General features: G+C 43.3%; 1 protein-coding gene across 1 annotated transcript; it reads left to right on the top strand.

Annotated features, from left to right (window-relative positions):
- Positions 1-4,724: 4,724 nt before the first annotated feature.
- LOC131635482 (uncharacterized) lies at positions 4,725-17,453 on the top strand. The gene is made up of 2 exons (XM_058906099.1): positions 4,725-5,317; positions 17,231-17,453. The coding sequence occupies exons 1-2, from the start codon at positions 4,725-4,727 to the stop codon at positions 17,451-17,453; spliced, it is 816 nt and encodes a 271-aa protein (XP_058762082.1).
- Positions 17,454-18,485: the final 1,032 nt, after the last annotated feature.

The following is an 18,485-nucleotide window of genomic DNA, read 5'->3' as shown; positions in this document are numbered from 1 at the left end:
TGTTTATAATGCGTAAATTTAAGAATGCGAATTCAAGATAGGAAGTGCAAACCGTGAGTATATGGATGATGATTCTGGATGCTTTAAATGTTGGTAATGATTGGGATTGCTTCTGAGAGACTCCAAGAAGGTGTTAGAATCAACAAAACTTCTTTAATTGACCTCCAACCTTGAATTTGATCTCTCACTTTTGTTTGAAATTTCAAGAACTCAATTAGGGATTTTGGCTGCAGAAAATCGTCCCTTTATGCTTTGGACAAGTTGTGTTTTTATAATAGAACATATTAGGGAAACAAAACTTGATTTAATATTATTGAACCAATGATTGGCATTTTGATTGAAATTTGATTTTCAATCTTTCTAAAATTGGCCAAATCTCAATCTCCTTCTTCCAATCTTGGGGAGCACGAAATTCAATAAGATATTTGCTCTACAATGTGATTGAATCTGATTAGAAACCTTAACCAAATCAAATCTTTTCATATTTTCTTAATTATTTGATTAAACCATATTTTTAGTGAATAAAAATTCAATAAAAAATCAAATAATCATCAACTATTCATGGACTTGGACTTGGAGCTTCTTGATGACTCGAGGAAAAAGTTTGCATCATAAAAGATTAGGCCCATTTGCAAGAAAATCAACTTCGGTCCTTATTTGCTTCATGCATTTTATCGAGAATTGGTTAACTTTAACAATGCATCACTCCCTCAATTTTTATGGTATGGAAGTGTTCTAGGACTTTTTGGAAAGCCCAAGATTTCCTCTACAACCCACTTTGGAACATTTTTTGCATTTGGAGATTTTATCTTAATGATATTGGCTTTGACAAAAGACAACTTTTTATTCCACGCCTACCAACACAGCATACTACATTCATCCCTTCCACACTATTTCTTATCTCTTAACATCAAGGAATACTGAAAAAGAAAACTATGTATCAGCCCTATGCATTTTTCATGTTTCCTGTCAAAAGAATTAATATTAAAATGCAATTATAAAAATAACACTGAAAAATATGGAAAGGAAGTGAAATTGGTAGTTGACTACCGTTTCTCCTAGGTTTTAGATAAGGAAGAGAAGATACACATAATGAAGCAAGAATCATGGAAGGATTAGCAACAACAACTTAGATTTCTTAGAGAAGTCATTGATGTTCTCCAAATGCTCAACAGTCACATAAACAGGAATCACATAGAACAAGAAAAGTAAAAACTAATAAAAGGGACAGAAAATATGTATTATCAAATAATGTAGTTGTATCATATAGAAGTTATGCAGAACCTTGGATAATGGAAAAATTTGTTGACATATTCAAAGCATGGAAATCCTCTATGCAATCTTTGTTGAAGATAACATCAACAACTTCACCATAATCTTGAAAATTGAGTTTATGAATAATATTGAAATTAGAAAAATAATCAAGATGTTATAAAAAATGCATTAAATAATATATATATATATAGGGCATATCATATGAGAATGCCTTTTTTATATGAGAATGTGAGAATGAATTTGAACCATTAAATTTTAAAATAAATGGTGGAGATTATGTGTGAATCTTTTTTCTCTCTCCTACATCATTTATTATAATAATGGAGGAGAGAGAAAAAAGATTCAAACATAATCTCCACCATTTATTTTAAAATCTAACAGTTCAGATTCATTCTCACATTCTCATATAAAAAAAGCATTCTCGTATGATATTCCCTCTCTCTCTCTCTCTCTCTCTCTCTCTCTCTCTCTCTATATATATATATATATATATATATATATATATATATATATATATATATATATATATATATATATATATATATATATATTGTTCTGGACCAGCCCAATCACTCTTATTGGCCCAATCCAGTCTTCGGCCCAAGGCACCCTGGACATGCGCACGACAGCCTCCCCCGGTCCGCTCCGGGCAAACACCAAACATAACCGAGCACGAGAGAGCCTCGTGCCCGGTAGCAGTCAGCTCGTGCATCGTCTAGATTCACGCCTTGTAAAGCGGAGCCAATTTTTCTTGGGACTATCCTATAAATAGCCCTCTAACCTCAGAGGGCAAGGTAATCTTTTTCTTACCCCCAAAATCTCTCACTTTGTTGTACCTTGTGGATCACATACTTACTTTGGCATCGGAGTGCCTTGCAAGTACAACCCTTTTTTCCCCTTTCAACCGCTCCAGATTTCAAGCCTTCTTTGTTGCTGGCCATCTGATCTGCTCGATAAGATCAGTGGCGTAGTCTGTGGGAAATCCAGCTTCCCCGTTCCTCTTCTTGCACTTTCTTGATCCGTTCTTGCCTCCTGCAAGAATCCAGGAACCAAAGCTCTAATCAAATATCTTTCATGGCTGGAAATAACGAAGACTCCTCTTCATTAGATGCTACAATACTCAATAAGAACGACATCTCTGTCGTCGTTCCTCCACCCAGAAACACCGTCCCTCGAGACGGCATCACAACATCTCCTTCCCCGAAAGATTTCCAAGATGACGCCCTCCATCATCTCGGGGACACCAGTGGCAGAGACAACCACGAAGAGGTTCTGGAAAACCCTTTCTCTTCCAAGGGCCAAGCTCCCCAAAACCAAACCATGACAGTCGTTCTGGCCGCCCTTGCGCAGACAAACGTACTTATTCAGCAACAGAACGACAGGATCGGGGCGCTTGAGCGGAAGCGCCACTCGAAAACTCCCCCCAGCCACAAATCTCGCTTTCAGTGCGACACGGTTCCCAAGAAACACCCTCGTTCACCCTCCCCAAGGGAGAATGCGGGCCCCGCTTCCAAGAAAGGGTCGAGCGATCACCGCTCTCGGCACCGTTCACATTCCCCTCGGCCAAAAAGAAGATCCAGGTCACTGCCCGCAAGGCATGAGGACAACCGTAGGCGACACAGGTGGAGTCGCAGCCGGTCCTCCACTCCTTCCACCAACGAAGAAGAAGAGGAGTGTCGGGGCTCTCTGTCCCATACGATCTTGGAAGCACCCCTGCCGGCCGGTCTTGAAAAACCCCCGCCGCTGGGCACATACGACGGGACCACCGACCCAAACGAGTACATAGAAAACATCAACGCCCTCCTAGACTACAGAGGGGTGGCCGGTGCAATCAAGTGCCGTTTATTCCCGACCACCCTGCACAAAGGAGCCATGACGTGGTACAAAAGTTTGCCCGATGAATCCATTACTTCATGGAAAGTGCTCGGAAAACTCTTCTCCGGCCACTTCACGGCCTCCCGAAGACATCCAAAATCAGAAGCATCCTTAGAGGCCATCATCCAAGGAAAAGACGAATCCCTCCGGGCCTATATAGAAAGGTTCAACAAAGAGGCCGTATAAGTATCCACGACAGCCCATAGGAAGAAGTTCCTACTCGAGCGAGGCCTCCGACCACGCTCATACTTCGCTAAAGCCATCGGGATTGAAACTCCCGCCACTTTGGACGAATTATTTCTCAAGGCTCAGGCATACATACAATACGAGGAAAAGGAGGCGACTCACGCGGTTCGCAACTCAAGACAGGAAGAGAACACTAAAGGTGCTCGTCAAGACGACTCTCGCCGAGGAAGTAATAATAAGAAAGAAGATAAAGGTTGGGATCCGAAAGACTACAAGGCACCAGCAAGGAAGTTTCGGGAATACACCCCGCTGAATGCATCCAGGGAACGCGTTTTGAACGAGTGCGCGAACGCAGAATTCCAAACGGGCAAAGTCCGCTCCCGGAAGTCCATGCCTGCGCGGCCAAACATAGATAAATCAAAGTTCGACCGGTTCCATAAAGGCCACGGGCATAACACGAAAGACTACATCCACCTGAAAGATGCAATAGAAATGTTAATCCGAGAAGGACACCTGAAGCAATATGCGAAGAAGCAAGAGGCTGCCAAAGAGGCCAAGCCAGTCACCGAGGAAAAACCAGCGGAAGACACGCCCGCCATGCAAGTGGCCATGAGTATCACCAGACCGGAGGACTTTTACCTCCCCGACTGGGCCAGGGTGTCTTCCACCCCTTCTCCTCCTAGCCCATGGGAAATTTTCCCCTCCGCCATGGTCATATCCGGAAAGGGATTCAGCAAACTCACCGTCGGATCCGTAAAACAGAAATTCGACGAACTAATCTCAGCAAGTTCAAGCAAAGCCGCTACCCTCGACCTGGCCAAAGGCGGCTCATCTTCCATATCTTTCTACAAGGATGAACTGTCCGACGGAGCGCCCAACGCGACCATCCCCCTCCTTATCCGGGCCCGAATGGCCAACTTTGACGTGCGCTGCATTTTGGTCTATCAAGGAAGTTCGGTGGACATCATGTACTCCCAGTTATTCAAGACGCTGCAACTGAACGACAACCACCTCACCCCCTACGTAGGATCTGACCTACAAGGTTTCAACGACACCGTGACAAAACCGTGGGGGTTCCTTGAGCTTATCATTTCAATCGGGTCGGTGGAATCCGCAAGGGCCTTCAGAGTCCAGTTCCTAGTCATTGACTGCCCCTCGATCTACCAATGCATCTTGGGACGCCGGCGCTGGCCGAGCTAATCGCAGTCCCCTCAACCGTGCATCTTAAGCTCAAGTACTACACAGCCAAAGGACAAGTTTCAACGCTCAACGACGACATCAAAGCGGCCAGAAGGTCTTTCGAAGCCTTCGCCAAAGGCCTCAGCTCTATAAAGGTTACCGCCTAGGACAAAGTAGCATGCAACGCGGGTCCCGAGCCCAACAAATCTATGCCCTGCATCAACACCATCGACCTAGACAACCGCTTCCACAAAGAAACTGAAAGAAAAGCAGATGCGAAGACACTAGAGAAAGGTCTTCGTCCAATCCCCGACGGGGACTTCGAGCTAATAGCCCTCGGCGATGACCCGACCAGAGGAGTTAAAGTCGGTACAGACCTGCCCGAACTAGCCAGAAGGCAACTCAAGGCTTGCCTCAGGGAGAACGCCGACCTCTTTGCATGGAGCACGGCCGAGATGCCCCGCCTCGATCGAGAAGTAGCGTGCCACCACCTGACGATCGATCCCGTGTGCATTGTCGTCGCCCAGAGGAGAAGAAAGCAATCCCCGAAAAAAACGGCTGCGGCCGAACTAGCTGTTAGGGACCTCTTAGAGGCTAAATTCATATCGGAAGCCAAGTACACTACTTGGCTCTCTAATAATGTACTTGTAAAGAAATCTAATGGAAAATGGCGCATGTGCATTGACTATACCGTCCTTAATAGGGCTTGCCCTAAAGACGCTTACCCTCTGCCTAGCATAGATAAATTAGTCAATAATTCCGCAGGTTTCAAACTTTTATCATTTATGGACGCGTATTCTGGGTACAACCAAATACCCATGTCTAAAACGGACAAAAAGTGCACGGCTTTCATGACCGAGTCGGGCAACTACTACTATAACGTAATGCCCTTCGGTCTGAAAAACGCCAGAGCTACATACCAAAGAATGATGAACAAAGTATTCCAGGTGGAGATCGACGATATGCTCGAAGTCTACATGGACGACATGATCGTCAAGTCCCAAGAGGAGACCGATCATGCCGCCCACCTCAAGAAGGTCTTCGAACAAGCCCGGAAGTGCAAGATGAGGTTTAACCCCGAAAAATGCACCTTCGGAGTCCGAGTAGGAAAATTTCTCGGTTTTTACCTAATAGAACGAGGGATCGAGGCGAATTCGGACAAATCCAGAGCCTTTTCAGAGTTCCCAACGCCGAACTCCAAGAAATCCATCCAGTCTCTAAACGGCATGCTCACATCACTATCCAGATTCGTAGTCAAGTCGGCCCAGCATGCCCTCCCACTTTTCAAACTCCTCCGAAAGGAGACAACTTTCGAATGGACGGACGAATGCGAGCGAGCCCTGTCTCATCTCAAACAAACCCTCTCACGCCCACCCATGCTCTCGAGGCCCGAAACCGGGGAAATCCTCTATCTCTACCTGGCTGTCGCAACCGAGGAAGTAAGTGTCGCTCTCATCAGAGAAACCCCGAAAGGCCAAAGGCCCGTTTATTTTACGAGCAAAGCGCTCCAAGGCCCAGAAATCAGGTACCAGCAGATCGAGAAAGTCGACCTCGCATTGATCATAGAAACCATGAGACTGAGGCACTACTTCTTGGCACACACCGTAGTCGTGCGCACTGAACAACCCATAAAATAGTTGCTAGGTCGCCCCGATATGGATGAAAGGATGCTCCGCTGGTCCCTAGAACTCTCAGAATTTGACATAAAGTATGAGGGAAGGAAGGCACTAAAAGTACAGGTCCTAGAGGACTTCGTAGCCGAAATGGCCTTCCCGGACACGACGACATGCAATGCTCGGAAATGGACCTTATACGTATATGGGGCTTCCAGCTCATCCGGAAGCGGAGCAGGCATCATTTTAGAAAACGGAGAAGGAACGCTAGTAGAAGTATCGTTATCTCTCTCTTTCCCAACCTCCAACAGCCAAGCGGAATACAAAGCACTGCTCGTAGGGCTACGTCTCGCTAACGATCTAGACGCCAAGGAGATCGAAGTGTTCACCGATTCCCAATTGGTAGTGTAGCGGGGAAAATCTGAGATCGAAGCCACAGGATTGACTCGACTCAATATTTCAGTGAAAGTCGCCACCGTGCTTTATTGTTTCCAAAGGAAAAGGGAAAAGAACGAAGAAAACCCAAAGTTTGTTTTTAAAACAAAAAAGAAGAGATCTTAGGTATGGGTGTTGATTATACAAGGGGAAGGTTTTAAGCACCCCTCATATCTGTGGTACTCCACAGGAACCTTTTTGAAAATCTGTGTTATGTGTGTGCTAAAAAAAGGGTTTGTTTTATTTTTAAAATAAGCTCGGCAAAGCATTAAGCCTTGTGCCTACATACCTCCTCGGTGCAATCGAGAAGTCAGAGCTAATGTAGTTCCGCTTAAAAGGGAAAAACAATTTTTTTTAAAAGGAATAAACACTTTATCGTCGTCGAAGAGAAATACTCAGCCATTAATCTTGAGCATGAGAACAAACGAGTTCTTTGCATCACAAATGAAAGAAGGGCTCCAACTCGGATGAAAATCAACGAGTATGCCTCTAGCTCTCTCACGTGGAAAAGATCTCATTATATCAATCAATTTCAAAATCGTGGGGTATCGCAACTCACTACAACAATTAGTCGTGCTTAAACTTTTGAAGAAAAGGCCACTAAGGGCAAAAGATATTTTTAAGAAAGGTTTTCTAAAAGAGGTTTTGCAAACATAAGAAGGTTTTGGAAAAGGGGGAAGATTTTGAAAATCTAAGAAGGGGAGGAGATGGAGAGGCTATCCTAGTGCGTAAATAAAAGCTAAGGAAAGAAACGGTCTAACGGAAGAAGAAGCCAACACTTGACATTAAAAGTCAAGGTAGATTTCTCATCCTTTGGACTATCAATACTAAACCAACACATTATCACTTGGGGATCTAGATGAACTTATTGACTTTAGCACAACTTTGCATTAAGCACATTAAAATTCTGACGAAAATCGGGCAGAGTAACGGCTGTTTTCGGGTAAAATCCTTATAACGACGCCTTGGAATTAACCATCAAGGACTTTCGAGGAAATACCTGCACACACAAACAGACAACAATCCAATGCCAGACAGACCGAATAACGACAGAGTAACAACATCATAACAGGGTCCAGAGGTACTAAGTCCATAAGTCCAAGTCTCCAAAATGCTCGGGATAGTAACCAATAGTCCATAGAAAACCTTAAGCATTTTTTATATTTTTATTATTTATCAGTGTTTTAGCATTAATGTAAAGTATGGTCCAAGTGGACAAAAAGAAAATAGCGGAAACATAAACATATGTCCAAATGGACTAAGAGAAAATAGCGGAATGTAAACGTTCAAATGGACAAAGAGAAAATGGCGGAAACATAAACATGATGAAATGATAAAATAAATCATAAAGCGAGAAATATAAAGAGCAATACAATAAAATGCGGAAATTAAAGTCAATTGTTAGATGTTAAAGATAACCATCTGAAAACTTGTCAAGTATGTTATCAAAGTTAGTAAGAAAGATCGATGGTGAGTGAAGGACGTTCTCGGATTTAAATTCAATGGAAATTTATCAGAAGCTTGATAAAATCACAGCGACTACACGATAAACTTCCAAAAGTCATAAATCAACCGCATACAATTCTCTTCCATATTAGATCCTTTTTTTATTCGAGACACAAAATATTGCGCTATGTTAAGTAGATCACCAAGTGATTTATGTAGAAATCACCCTACAACGAGGCCGGTCAAAACTTAGTGTGCTAATGCATGCGAGAGAAGCGATATATAAATCACTCTCCGAAAGCAATTCCGCACGAAAAGAAAATAGGTAGCTGTGAGATATTGGATCGAACTCTAGTATGGTCGAAGGGTAGCTTATTGGTTCGACAGGTTTAAGCATGAAGTCGAAGGTTGTTCACATGCTTGTGTCAAAGATGCTAGGGTTGTTAGCATGTTAAATTAGGTTTTAGTGTTTAAACCCTAATTTGTTAAGTTAGCTTGTTTATTAAGTTGGCTTGTGTAATGGGCCTTGTGGAAAAAGCCCATTAGTTAGTATGTTAGGTTTTATTATAAATAGCATACTAGTCTCTCATCATTGCTAAGCTGCAAATCCTAATTTAGGGTGAGAGAGGTTATTTGTTATTCTTGTAAACTTGTAATCTTGTTTTAAGAGAAAGTAAAAGAATAACAGTTATAACCAATTCTTGTGTTCTTCTTACCTTCCCTAATTCCTATTACATTTTGTTCTTGACATCGTTTTTCACAACAAATTGGTGCGGTGAGCATGGAGAAGATGCCTTCAACAAAGTATGAGATTGAAAAGTTCACCGGAGTGAATGATTTTGGTTTGTGGCGCTTGAAGATGAAAGCCCTACTAGTTCAGCAAGGTTGTATGGAAGCGTTGAAGGGAGAGGCAGCCATGAATGCAGAATTGACGACAGCGGAGAAGACAAATATGATCGACAAAGCACACAGCGCAATTTTGTTGAGCCTTGGTGATAAGGTTCTCCGGCAGGTATCAAAGGAGACGAAGGCATCAGGGTTATGGGTGAAACTTGAAAGTTTGTATATGACCAAATCGCTGGTAAATCGAATCTACCTGAAGCAAGGTTTGTATTCATTCAAGATGATTGAAGACAAAGTATTGGTTGAGCAGTTGGATATGTTCAACAAGATGATTCTTGATCTTGAAAATATTGATGTGAAGATCGATGATGAAGATCAAGCGCTGTTACTATTGTGTTCTTTGCCTCGATCACATGCTCACTTCAAAGAAACTCTCTTGTATGGAAGGGAGTCCCTAACGTTTGAAGAAGTTCAATCAGCCTTGTACTCTAAGGACTTGAATGAACGAAAGGAGCATAAAACTTCGACTGTTGGCGAAGGTTTGGCCGTTAAAGGAAAACTCTTACGAAAGGATGGTAAGTTCGACAAGAAGAAAGGCAAAAGCCAGTCGAAGTCTTACAGTGGCGAAGCATCTGGCATTCGATGTTACCATTGTAAGAAGGAGGGTCACACAAGAAAGGTGTGCCCTGAGCGCCTGAAATATCATGGAGGTAAGGATAATGGCAACGCTGCCATTGTTCAAGATGATTTCGAATCATCTGATGTTCTTGTGGTTTCAAGCAGTGACTCTAAAAAGGAGTGGATTATGGATTCAGGTTGCACTTGGCACATGACTCCAAACAAAGACTTGTTCAAGGAATTATGTGATCAAGATGGTGGATCAGTATTGCTGGGAAACAACAAGGCTTGCAAGATTGCAGGTGTTGGATCTGTGAGATTCAAGCTCCATGATGAGTCAATAAGGTTGTTGACTGAAGTCAGGTATGTTCCTGATTTGAAGAGAAATCTGCTTTCTCTTGGTGAATTCGACTAGAAAGGATATGTTTTCCAAGGAGAGAAAAGTATCCTAAGATTCATGAAGGGTTCAAAGGAAGTCTTGAGAGGCGTGAAGAAACAAGGCTTGTATACCCTTGAGGCTGAAGTTGTAAGTGGTTCGACAAATGTTGCATCCACGAAACCTTTGTCAAAGACAGAAATCTGGCACATGAGATTGGGCCATGTCAGTGAAAGGGGTCTGGTCGAATTAGGGAAACAAAATCTGCTTGGTGGAGACAAAGTCGAAAAGCTGAAGTTTTGTGAACCCTGTATACTTGGAAAATCTTGTAGAGTGAAGTTCAACAAAGGAAAACAAAGAACACATGGATCCCTTGATTACATCCATGCTGATCTTTGGGGGCCTACAAGGTGTCCATCACATTCAGGAGCAAGGTATTTTCTATCCATAGTAGATGATTATTCCAGAAAATTATGGGTATTCATCCAGAAGACTAAGGATGAAGCTTTTGAGAATTTCAAAAGTTGGAAGACTCTGGTTGAAAATTAGACTGACAGAAAGGTCAAGAGGTTGAGAACCGATAATGGCCTTGAATTTTGCAATGAGGCATTCGACAGTTTTTGTGCTGCCTCTGGTATTGCAAGGCATAGAACTACTGCAGGTACTCCACAACAAAATGGTTTGGCTGAAAGGTTTAATCAAACTATTTTGGAGAGAGTCAGATGCATGTTGACTAGTGCGGGGTTAAAGAAGGTGTTCTGGGCTGAGGTTGTTTTGACGGCAACATATCTGATAAATAGATGTCCTTCGACAGCGTTAGATATGAAGACACCTGAAGAAGTTTGGTCGGGACATCCACCAGATCTCGACAAACTGAGAGTATTTGGCTGCGTAGCCTATGCTCACATTAGGCAAGACAAGGTCGAACCTAGAGCTCTGAAATGCATGTTCATGGGATACCCTGAAGGAGTCAAAGCTTATAGGCTATGGTGCCTAGAGCTAAGTCACAGGAGGTGTATCACCAGTCGAGATGTAGTTTTCAATGAAGCTGAAATGGCTTTTAAGAAAATTGATGATATTGGTCGAAGTACAGAAACATCTGACGAAGAGCTGGAACAGGTAGAGATTCCTGTTGAGGTGGAGCATGTTGATGCTGAATTGCATATCCCTGATGAAGTCGAAGAAGAAGCAGAAGATGCTGAGGAAGTTGAGGAAACTGACGATGACTACCTATTGTCGAGAGATAGGTCGAGAAGAGTCATAAAGGCACCTCAGAGGCTTGGGTATGCAGATCTTATAGCTTATGCCTTAATCTCTGCAAGTGAGGTTCTAGACGAAGAACCTAGAGACTACAAGGAAGTTATGAGGAGTCAAAATAAGACTGAATGGCTGAAGGCCATGGATGATGAGATGAAATCTCTTCATGATAATCATACTTGGGAACTGATCAAGAAACCTGTTGGGGCAAGGTTGGTCAGTTGTAAATGGATTTTCAAAGTTAAGGAAGGAATTGAAGGAGTGACGTCGAAAAGATACAAGGCAAGGTTAGTTGCAAGGGGTTTCACTCAAAAAGAAGGTGTCGACTTCAATGATGTGTTTTCTCCTGTTGTGAAGCATAGGTCCATTCGAATGTTACTTGCCATGGTAGCGCAGTTCGATCTTGAACTGGAACAGATGGATGTGAAGACTGCGTTCTTGTATGGTGATCTAGATGAAAGATCCTAATGAGGCAACCTGAAGGGTATGTCGAAAAGAGGAAGGAAGATTATGTGTGCAAGTTAAAGAGATCTTTGTATGGGCTGAAACAATCTCCTCGACAGTGGAATAGGAGATTTGACAAGTTCATGGCACGCATAAGTTTCATTAGAAGTCAGTTCGACCACTGCGTTTACTTCAGATTTCAACCTGATAATTCATTTGTTATTTTGTTGCTTTATGTGGATGATATTCTCATAGCAAGCAACAATGTTGAAGATGTGACGAGGGTGAAGGCTGAACTCAATAAGGAGTTTGATATGAAGGATCTAGGAGCTGCTTCCAGAATTCTTGGAATTGACATTCAAAGAGATAGAAAGAAGTCTAAGTCATGCTTATCTCAAGAGGCATACCTACGGAAGATTCTTGAAAAGTTTGGTATGTCGAATTCGAAGCCAGTTGTGACTCCAACAAACCCTCAATTCAAGCTGAGTATTGATCAGTGCCCCAATACTGATGTCGAAAGAGCCTATATGAATAGCATCCCATATGCTAATATAGTTGGTTCTTTGATGTATGCTATGGTCTGTACTAGACCCGACATAGCATACGCAGTAAGTCTTGTAAGCAGGTACATGGCGAATCCTAGAAAGGCTCACTGGCAAGCATTGAAGTGGATTTTAATGTACATAAATGGGTCTCTGAATAGAGTCCTAATTTATGGTGGAGCCTTGGGTGAAGATAGTAAAGCAGTAATATAAGGATATGTCGACTCTGATTATGCAGGTTGTATGGATTCCAGAAAATCTATTTCTGGATATGTTTTCACTATGTTTGGCATAACAGTTAGTTGGAAAGCAACACTTCAGAAGGTTGTTGCTCTATCAACCACTGAAGCGGAGTATATTGCCTTAACTGAAGCTGTGAAACAAGCATTGTGGCTTGAAGGTTTTGCGAAGGAGCTGAAACTTCAAGGTCGAGGTATCACTGTTAAATGTGATAGTCAAAGTGCAATACACCTGTCGAAGAATTCAACCTATCATGAACGAACTAAGCACATTGATGTGAGGCTGCATTTCGTCAGAGGAGTAATCGAGCGTGGAGAAGTCCAAGTGCTGAAGGTTTCGACTGAAGACAATGCTGCTGATATGATCACCAAGACATTGTCGAGTTGCAAGTTTTTCCACTGTATGCAGTTGCTAAAGCTGCATGAAGAAAGCTAGTTGTTCCCTTGATGTTGTAGAGTTAGATCCAAGGTGGAGATTTGTGAGATATTGGATCGAACTCTAGTATGGTCGAAGGATAGCTTCTTGGTTCGACAGGTTTAAGCATGAAGTCGAAGGTTGTTCACATGCTTGTGTCGAAGATGCTAGGGTTATTAGCATGTTAAATTAGGTTTTAGTGTTTAAACCCTAATTTGTTAAGTTAGCTTGTTTATTAAGTTGGCTTGTGTAATGGGCCTTGTAGAAAAAGCCCATTAGTTAGTATGTTAGGTTTTATTATAAATAGCATACTAGTCTCTCATCATTGCTAAGCTGCAAATCCTAATTTAGGGTGAGAGAGGTTATTTGTTATTCTTGTAAACTTGTAATCTTGTTTTAAGAGAAAGTAAAAGAATAGCAGTTATAACCAAAACTTGTGTTCTTCTTACCTTCCCTAATTCCTATTACATTTTGATCTAGTCTTTACCAAGAATCCATAAGAATTCTCAAGGTATTAAGACTTTCATCGATCAAAAGAAGAAAAAAAGAAGGAGAAGAAGAATAAAAATGCATAAAGTAAAATCAACTCACACTATCATTAATATCATTCATCTAATATTATGGATTTGGTCATTTCAAACCTATCAACATCCTAGATCCAATGATATTAATGAAGTAAAGGAAGAAAGAAGGCAAAACAAGCATAAAAAAGGCAAAAAAAAAGCATTCTGCCTCACTGAAAATCGATTTACCTCTGTAGGAAATCGATTTCCTGAGTGCAGAGTTCAAATTTGGCATAAAAACAAGGTGGAAATCGATTTCCTACAGAGGGAAATCGATTTCCTGCGTGCAGTTTTCAAAAAAACAGCATTAGGAAGCATAAAATTTGATTTAAGCAAACATACAAACACCTTATGATCACATATCAATTGGAGCACGAAATTTCCATCAATTCACCATCAAATAGGACCAATGTAGCATCAAAGATGCATTGAACATAAGCAACAAAGATCTACATCTTAGAGTTTAGAATTTTACCACTTTTTGAACAAAATCTTGGAGTAGCTTCAAGAATAGGCACCAAATGAGTAGATCCTTCAAAATTGGAGATGAACAAACAAAGAAAAGAGTGAAATGAAGAAGGTTTAGTTCAAAACTAGCAAGATTCAAGGTGAACCTTACTAATTCTATGAAAATGAACTTTGGGTGAGGGTTTTGGAAAGGATGAGAAATGAAATTGCAAGAACTTTTTTGGCTCTCCAAGCTTGTGAAATGAGGGAGGCAAGACCTCTATTTATAGAATTGGAGCAAGAGTAGTGGCAATTTGGTCATTGTGCACTTGGTAATTAATCTTGTGTTTAATTGATGTTTAATTGGTAAAATGAGGTTAAAAAGGGTTTAATGAAGGGAATTAATTTTGGTGAGGTGGAAAATTGGTAAAATGACAAAAATGATCAAAGAAAATAGGTGCCAAAATGATGTCATGCTTCCCTCTTTTTTTCAAATTTCGTCCAGGGAAATCGATTTCCATAGTGAAATTTTCAAAAATCCATTTTCTTGCACTGTTTTGATTTTTGCTTGATCTCTTACCTGTAAAACACAAATAAAAGAAACAAAATACATATTTTTGAATTTTGGTTAGTATAGAACAAATTAGACAAATATAAATGTTTGGTGGTTCCCCTTAGAGACAAAGTGAGTATAAAAGAAAAAAAGATACCTCAAGATTGTGATCTTGATTGATGATTGAAATGCAAATGATGTATGATCTTAGGGTCAAAAATTGGGGTATGACAGGTAGCTTCACACATCTCGGGAGAATACCAAGTCAAAAGCGACCATCTCGCCGAATACCTGAGCCTCGTGCGCGAAAAATGGCCCGCTTCAAAAGCGCCAAAGTAAAACATATCCCGAAGGAGCATAATTCCGGGGCGGACGTTCTGTCGAAACTCGCCAGCACAAGGAAGAAAGGGGGCAATAAGTCCGTGATCCAGGAAATACTTCCCAGACCCAGCATCGAACCTCCGTCCGGGCTAACGCTCTTCAGCGCGATCGGAGACGCGTCTTGCTGGATGACCCCCATGTACAACTATCTCATGAACGATCTCCTGCCGAGCGACCCTAAAGAAGCCTCCGTAATTAGGAGAAGAGCCTGCTCATACGTCCTAGTCGGGGACCGACTCTACCGACGAGGGTTCTCCATACCCCTCCTTAAATGCATTGACGAGGGCACCATCCCCCACATACCCCGAGAGATACACGGAGGAATCAACTCCCAACACCTAGGAGGAAGATCCCTCGCCGGGAAAGCGCTCCGAGCCAGATACTATTAGCCCACCATGCAGCACGACGCTAAAGAATACATAAAGAAATGTGACAAGTGCCAACGCTTTGGGGACATGCACCTCGCGCCCCCCCAACGAACTCAAGTCTTTGTTATCTCCCTGGCCGTTCGCGTGGTGGGGCATGGACCTCGTTGACCCATTCATGACCGGGAGCAATCAGAACAAATACCTCATAGTCGCGGTCGACTACTTCACCAAATGGATCGAAGCCGAACCATTGGCCAAAATCACATCTCTAAACGTACTACGTTTCTACAAAAGAAACATCCTCGCCCGATTCGGAGTACCCCTAGCTATCATCACCGAAAACGACACTCAGTTCACCGAAGGGCGTTTCCAAGAATTCGTGACGAAATTAGGAACTAAGCAACACTTCGCATCAGTCAAACACCCCCAGACGAACGGGCAAGTCGAGGCCGCTAACAGAGTAATTCTGAGGCGCATCAAAAGAAGACTGGATGAAATCAAAAAGGGATGGGTCGAGGAGCTACACAGCATCCTCTGGGCCTACCGCACCACCCCCATTCTACCACCGGGGAGACTCCCTTTTGACTTACATACGGGACAGAGGCCGTGATCTCCGTCGAAGTACATGTGCCCACCAGGCGCGTCGAGGAACCCCTCAAAACAGAGGGCAACCTCGAGGAAATTAGAGAAGAGCTCGACCTGGTCGAAGAAATCCGAACAGGAGCCGCTCTACGCGAAGCTTCACTCAAAAAAAAAAATCGCCCTAAGACATGACGCAAAGGTCATTAAACGGGAATTCGAGGTAGACAGCTTAGTGCTCAAAAGAAACCACAAGGATTCCCGCGAGGGCAAACTGGCCGTAAACTGGGAGGGCCTCTATCGCGTTCGGGCAAAGACCGAAAACGGGGCATACTATTTGGAAAAATTACAAGGAGAAGAACTCGCTCGACCTTGGAACGTTGAAAAACTCAAGCAATATTACAGCTAAAACGCATGTGCGGCCCAGGTACATGTCGAGCACCTCCAGATGAAACAAAAAGACATAAGCCTGCTCTCTTAATTGAGGGGACTCCTTGTCCTTCGGGGGGCACGAATACCGAGCATTCCCGTCGTAAACAAGTGCCATCGGCAGAATACCCCGCTCGCGAGGGGACCGTTCACACCATGAGGATCAGAACTCAGCACAACGAGACCTGAGACTCACCCTCGCCAGGCACATGTCCCCGGCAATCGACCACAGTTCCACACACTTGGCGATCAATACACTACAGTCAAGCAAATCTTCCAATTAAGAAAAAACAAATATACACGCAAAAATCACAACAACAAAAGTACTTTATTCATCATCCACGAGAGTTACAAAATACACATCAAATAAAATAAAAACGCGTTATTCTGCCCGACGGGCGAACTCCTCCGAATGAAGATACTGATACCAATCCTCATCCCACTCAGTCTCAGAACCATTAGCGTTGATCACGACTCTCACGCCTGAAGTCTAAGCCTGCATGTCCGAGCCACGGACCCCCTAGGGACGAGAAGCAGAACCGGTCGAAACCTTCTTCTTCTCCTTCACCTCCTTCACTCTGCGAGAGCATGAGGTTGAAGAAACCTTTCTTCCCTTAGCGCCACCCATTCCTGCGTAAAAATGAAGAAAGAAAGGTCTATGAGACCTCCTTTTATAGAAGAAGAAAGGGGACAGAACCGCTTGGGAAACAGACAAGTCATTAAAGAACAAAGACGTTGGAAACCAGCAACATGCCGTCCAAGAAGTCAGAACGCATGCACACAGACTTCGAAGAAACGGGCACAATAAACAAAGGCGTTAAAAATAAAGTACTTGCAAATTAAAACGGACACGTAGCCCGATAAGTGTGCCCGACTACGGTCGTGACGGCCGAGCCGGTAATATCATTACAAATTAAAAACGGGGGGTATACACCCCGGAACACAACAACAAAAAACAATGGCGCGCAGGCCAAAAACTTAAACACAGAAAATCTTCATACACCTTCTTCCATTTGAACTTCCCTGGTCTCCTGAGTCGCTGGCTCGTCCCCAAAGCTCGGAGAGACAGTCTAGTCCCCCTCCACGCGATGGTACGGCCCGGTGCCCTCGGTCACCAAATTCCACCCAGGGTTCTTCAATTTAAGCTGGGCCACAATGGAGTTGTAGGTGTCCTCGGCAGCAGCAACACAATCGCCCCCCAGGACTCTTATGTACTGGATCAAATCTGCCCGGGTCAAGAGGGCTTTCTCCTCCTCCGTCTCATCCTCAGCAGGAGCCTGAGATCACCAAAGAGAAGCCTCCTTCACCGAGGAAGACAGCATCACCCCGTACAGAGTCCGGTAGAGCAAAGTATACTGGCCTTGCACATCTGCCAGAGCATCCTCTTTAGCACTCAACCGAGCCTTCACAGCCGTCAGCTCCTCACCCTGCTCCTTCAGCTCCTAGTCTCGCTCTACCAGAGCAGATGCCTTAACCTTAGAATCCTCCTCGAGCAGCCTCACCGCCTCCACGGACAAAGGCGCCGAACGAGCATATATGGTAGCTAGCTCGAGAACCCTGACCACAGCTGAAGCATCTTGCACCAGGAATCTTTAACGGACAGACGGCTCCAAACCTTCGATATGGAGAGACTCTGCCTGAGGAATAGTCAGAGAAGGCCCTCCCTCAAAGAACCGAGGCTGGAGAAAACATGAAGGCAAAGTGAAGATATCACCAACTTTTTCTCGGGTCAGATCCACAGCCTCGACCCTCTGCCGCTTGTGACGAACTAGTGCATCTGGATCCGGCTGCTGCAGAGGGGAGAAGGAAGAACCGTGACGGGCCTCAGGGATTCATCCTGTTCAGAAGCCCGCAGCGGGGAACCAACAGCAGCCGAGGAGGAAGAGGAAGCGCCTTAGCCTTGCTCGCTTGTCTGTGTTAGAACAAGATTTGTTCTGATCAATTATCTTAGTTTTGATGATAACAATAATATGAATTTTGCTTAAGATAATATGGTACTCTAATCCAATGCAATTTCCTTTTCAGGAAATATATAAAGAGTATGCATAATTCAGCGCTCAGAAGCTTTGTCTCAAAGGGTTCAGCATGCAACATCAGAACATGGTCTGGCAAGACATCAGAAGATGGTCGAAGCAGAATCAGAACATGGGTCTATGGAAGCATCAGAAGAACATGAGATCAGAAGCACTGAAGTTCTAATGGTATCACGCACAGAAGCACTTCAAGGTCAGAAGATCAGAAGATGCTATGCACCAAGCTGTTTGACTCTGATGATATTCAAACGTTGTATTCACAAACATCAGATCAGAAGGAAGTACACGTGGAAAGCTACGCTGACTGACAAAAGGAACGTTAAAAGCTACTAAAGGCAACGTCAGTAGACACAGCATGAACAAGGCTCGAGGTAGTTGACAAAAGCGTA

This window comes from Vicia villosa, unplaced genomic scaffold, assembly GCF_029867415.1.
Source record: "Vicia villosa cultivar HV-30 ecotype Madison, WI unplaced genomic scaffold, Vvil1.0 ctg.001498F_1_1, whole genome shotgun sequence".
In the NCBI taxonomy this organism is placed as follows: Eukaryota; Viridiplantae; Streptophyta; class Magnoliopsida; order Fabales; family Fabaceae; genus Vicia; species Vicia villosa.
The sequence above is the reverse complement of the archived record's forward strand: the minus strand, read 5'-3'. Positions and strand labels throughout refer to the sequence as shown.

Excerpts from the sequence above, each read along its gene's own strand:
- LOC131635482 (XM_058906099.1), top strand. The coding sequence starts at position 4,725 with ATGCCCTGCATCAACACCATCGACCTAGACAACCGCTTCCACAAAGAA. Across the intron at positions 5,318-17,230 it reads TTTATGGACGCGTATTCTGG|GTGTCCTCGGCAGCAGCAAC; the intron begins GTACAACCAAAT and ends ATGGAGTTGTAG.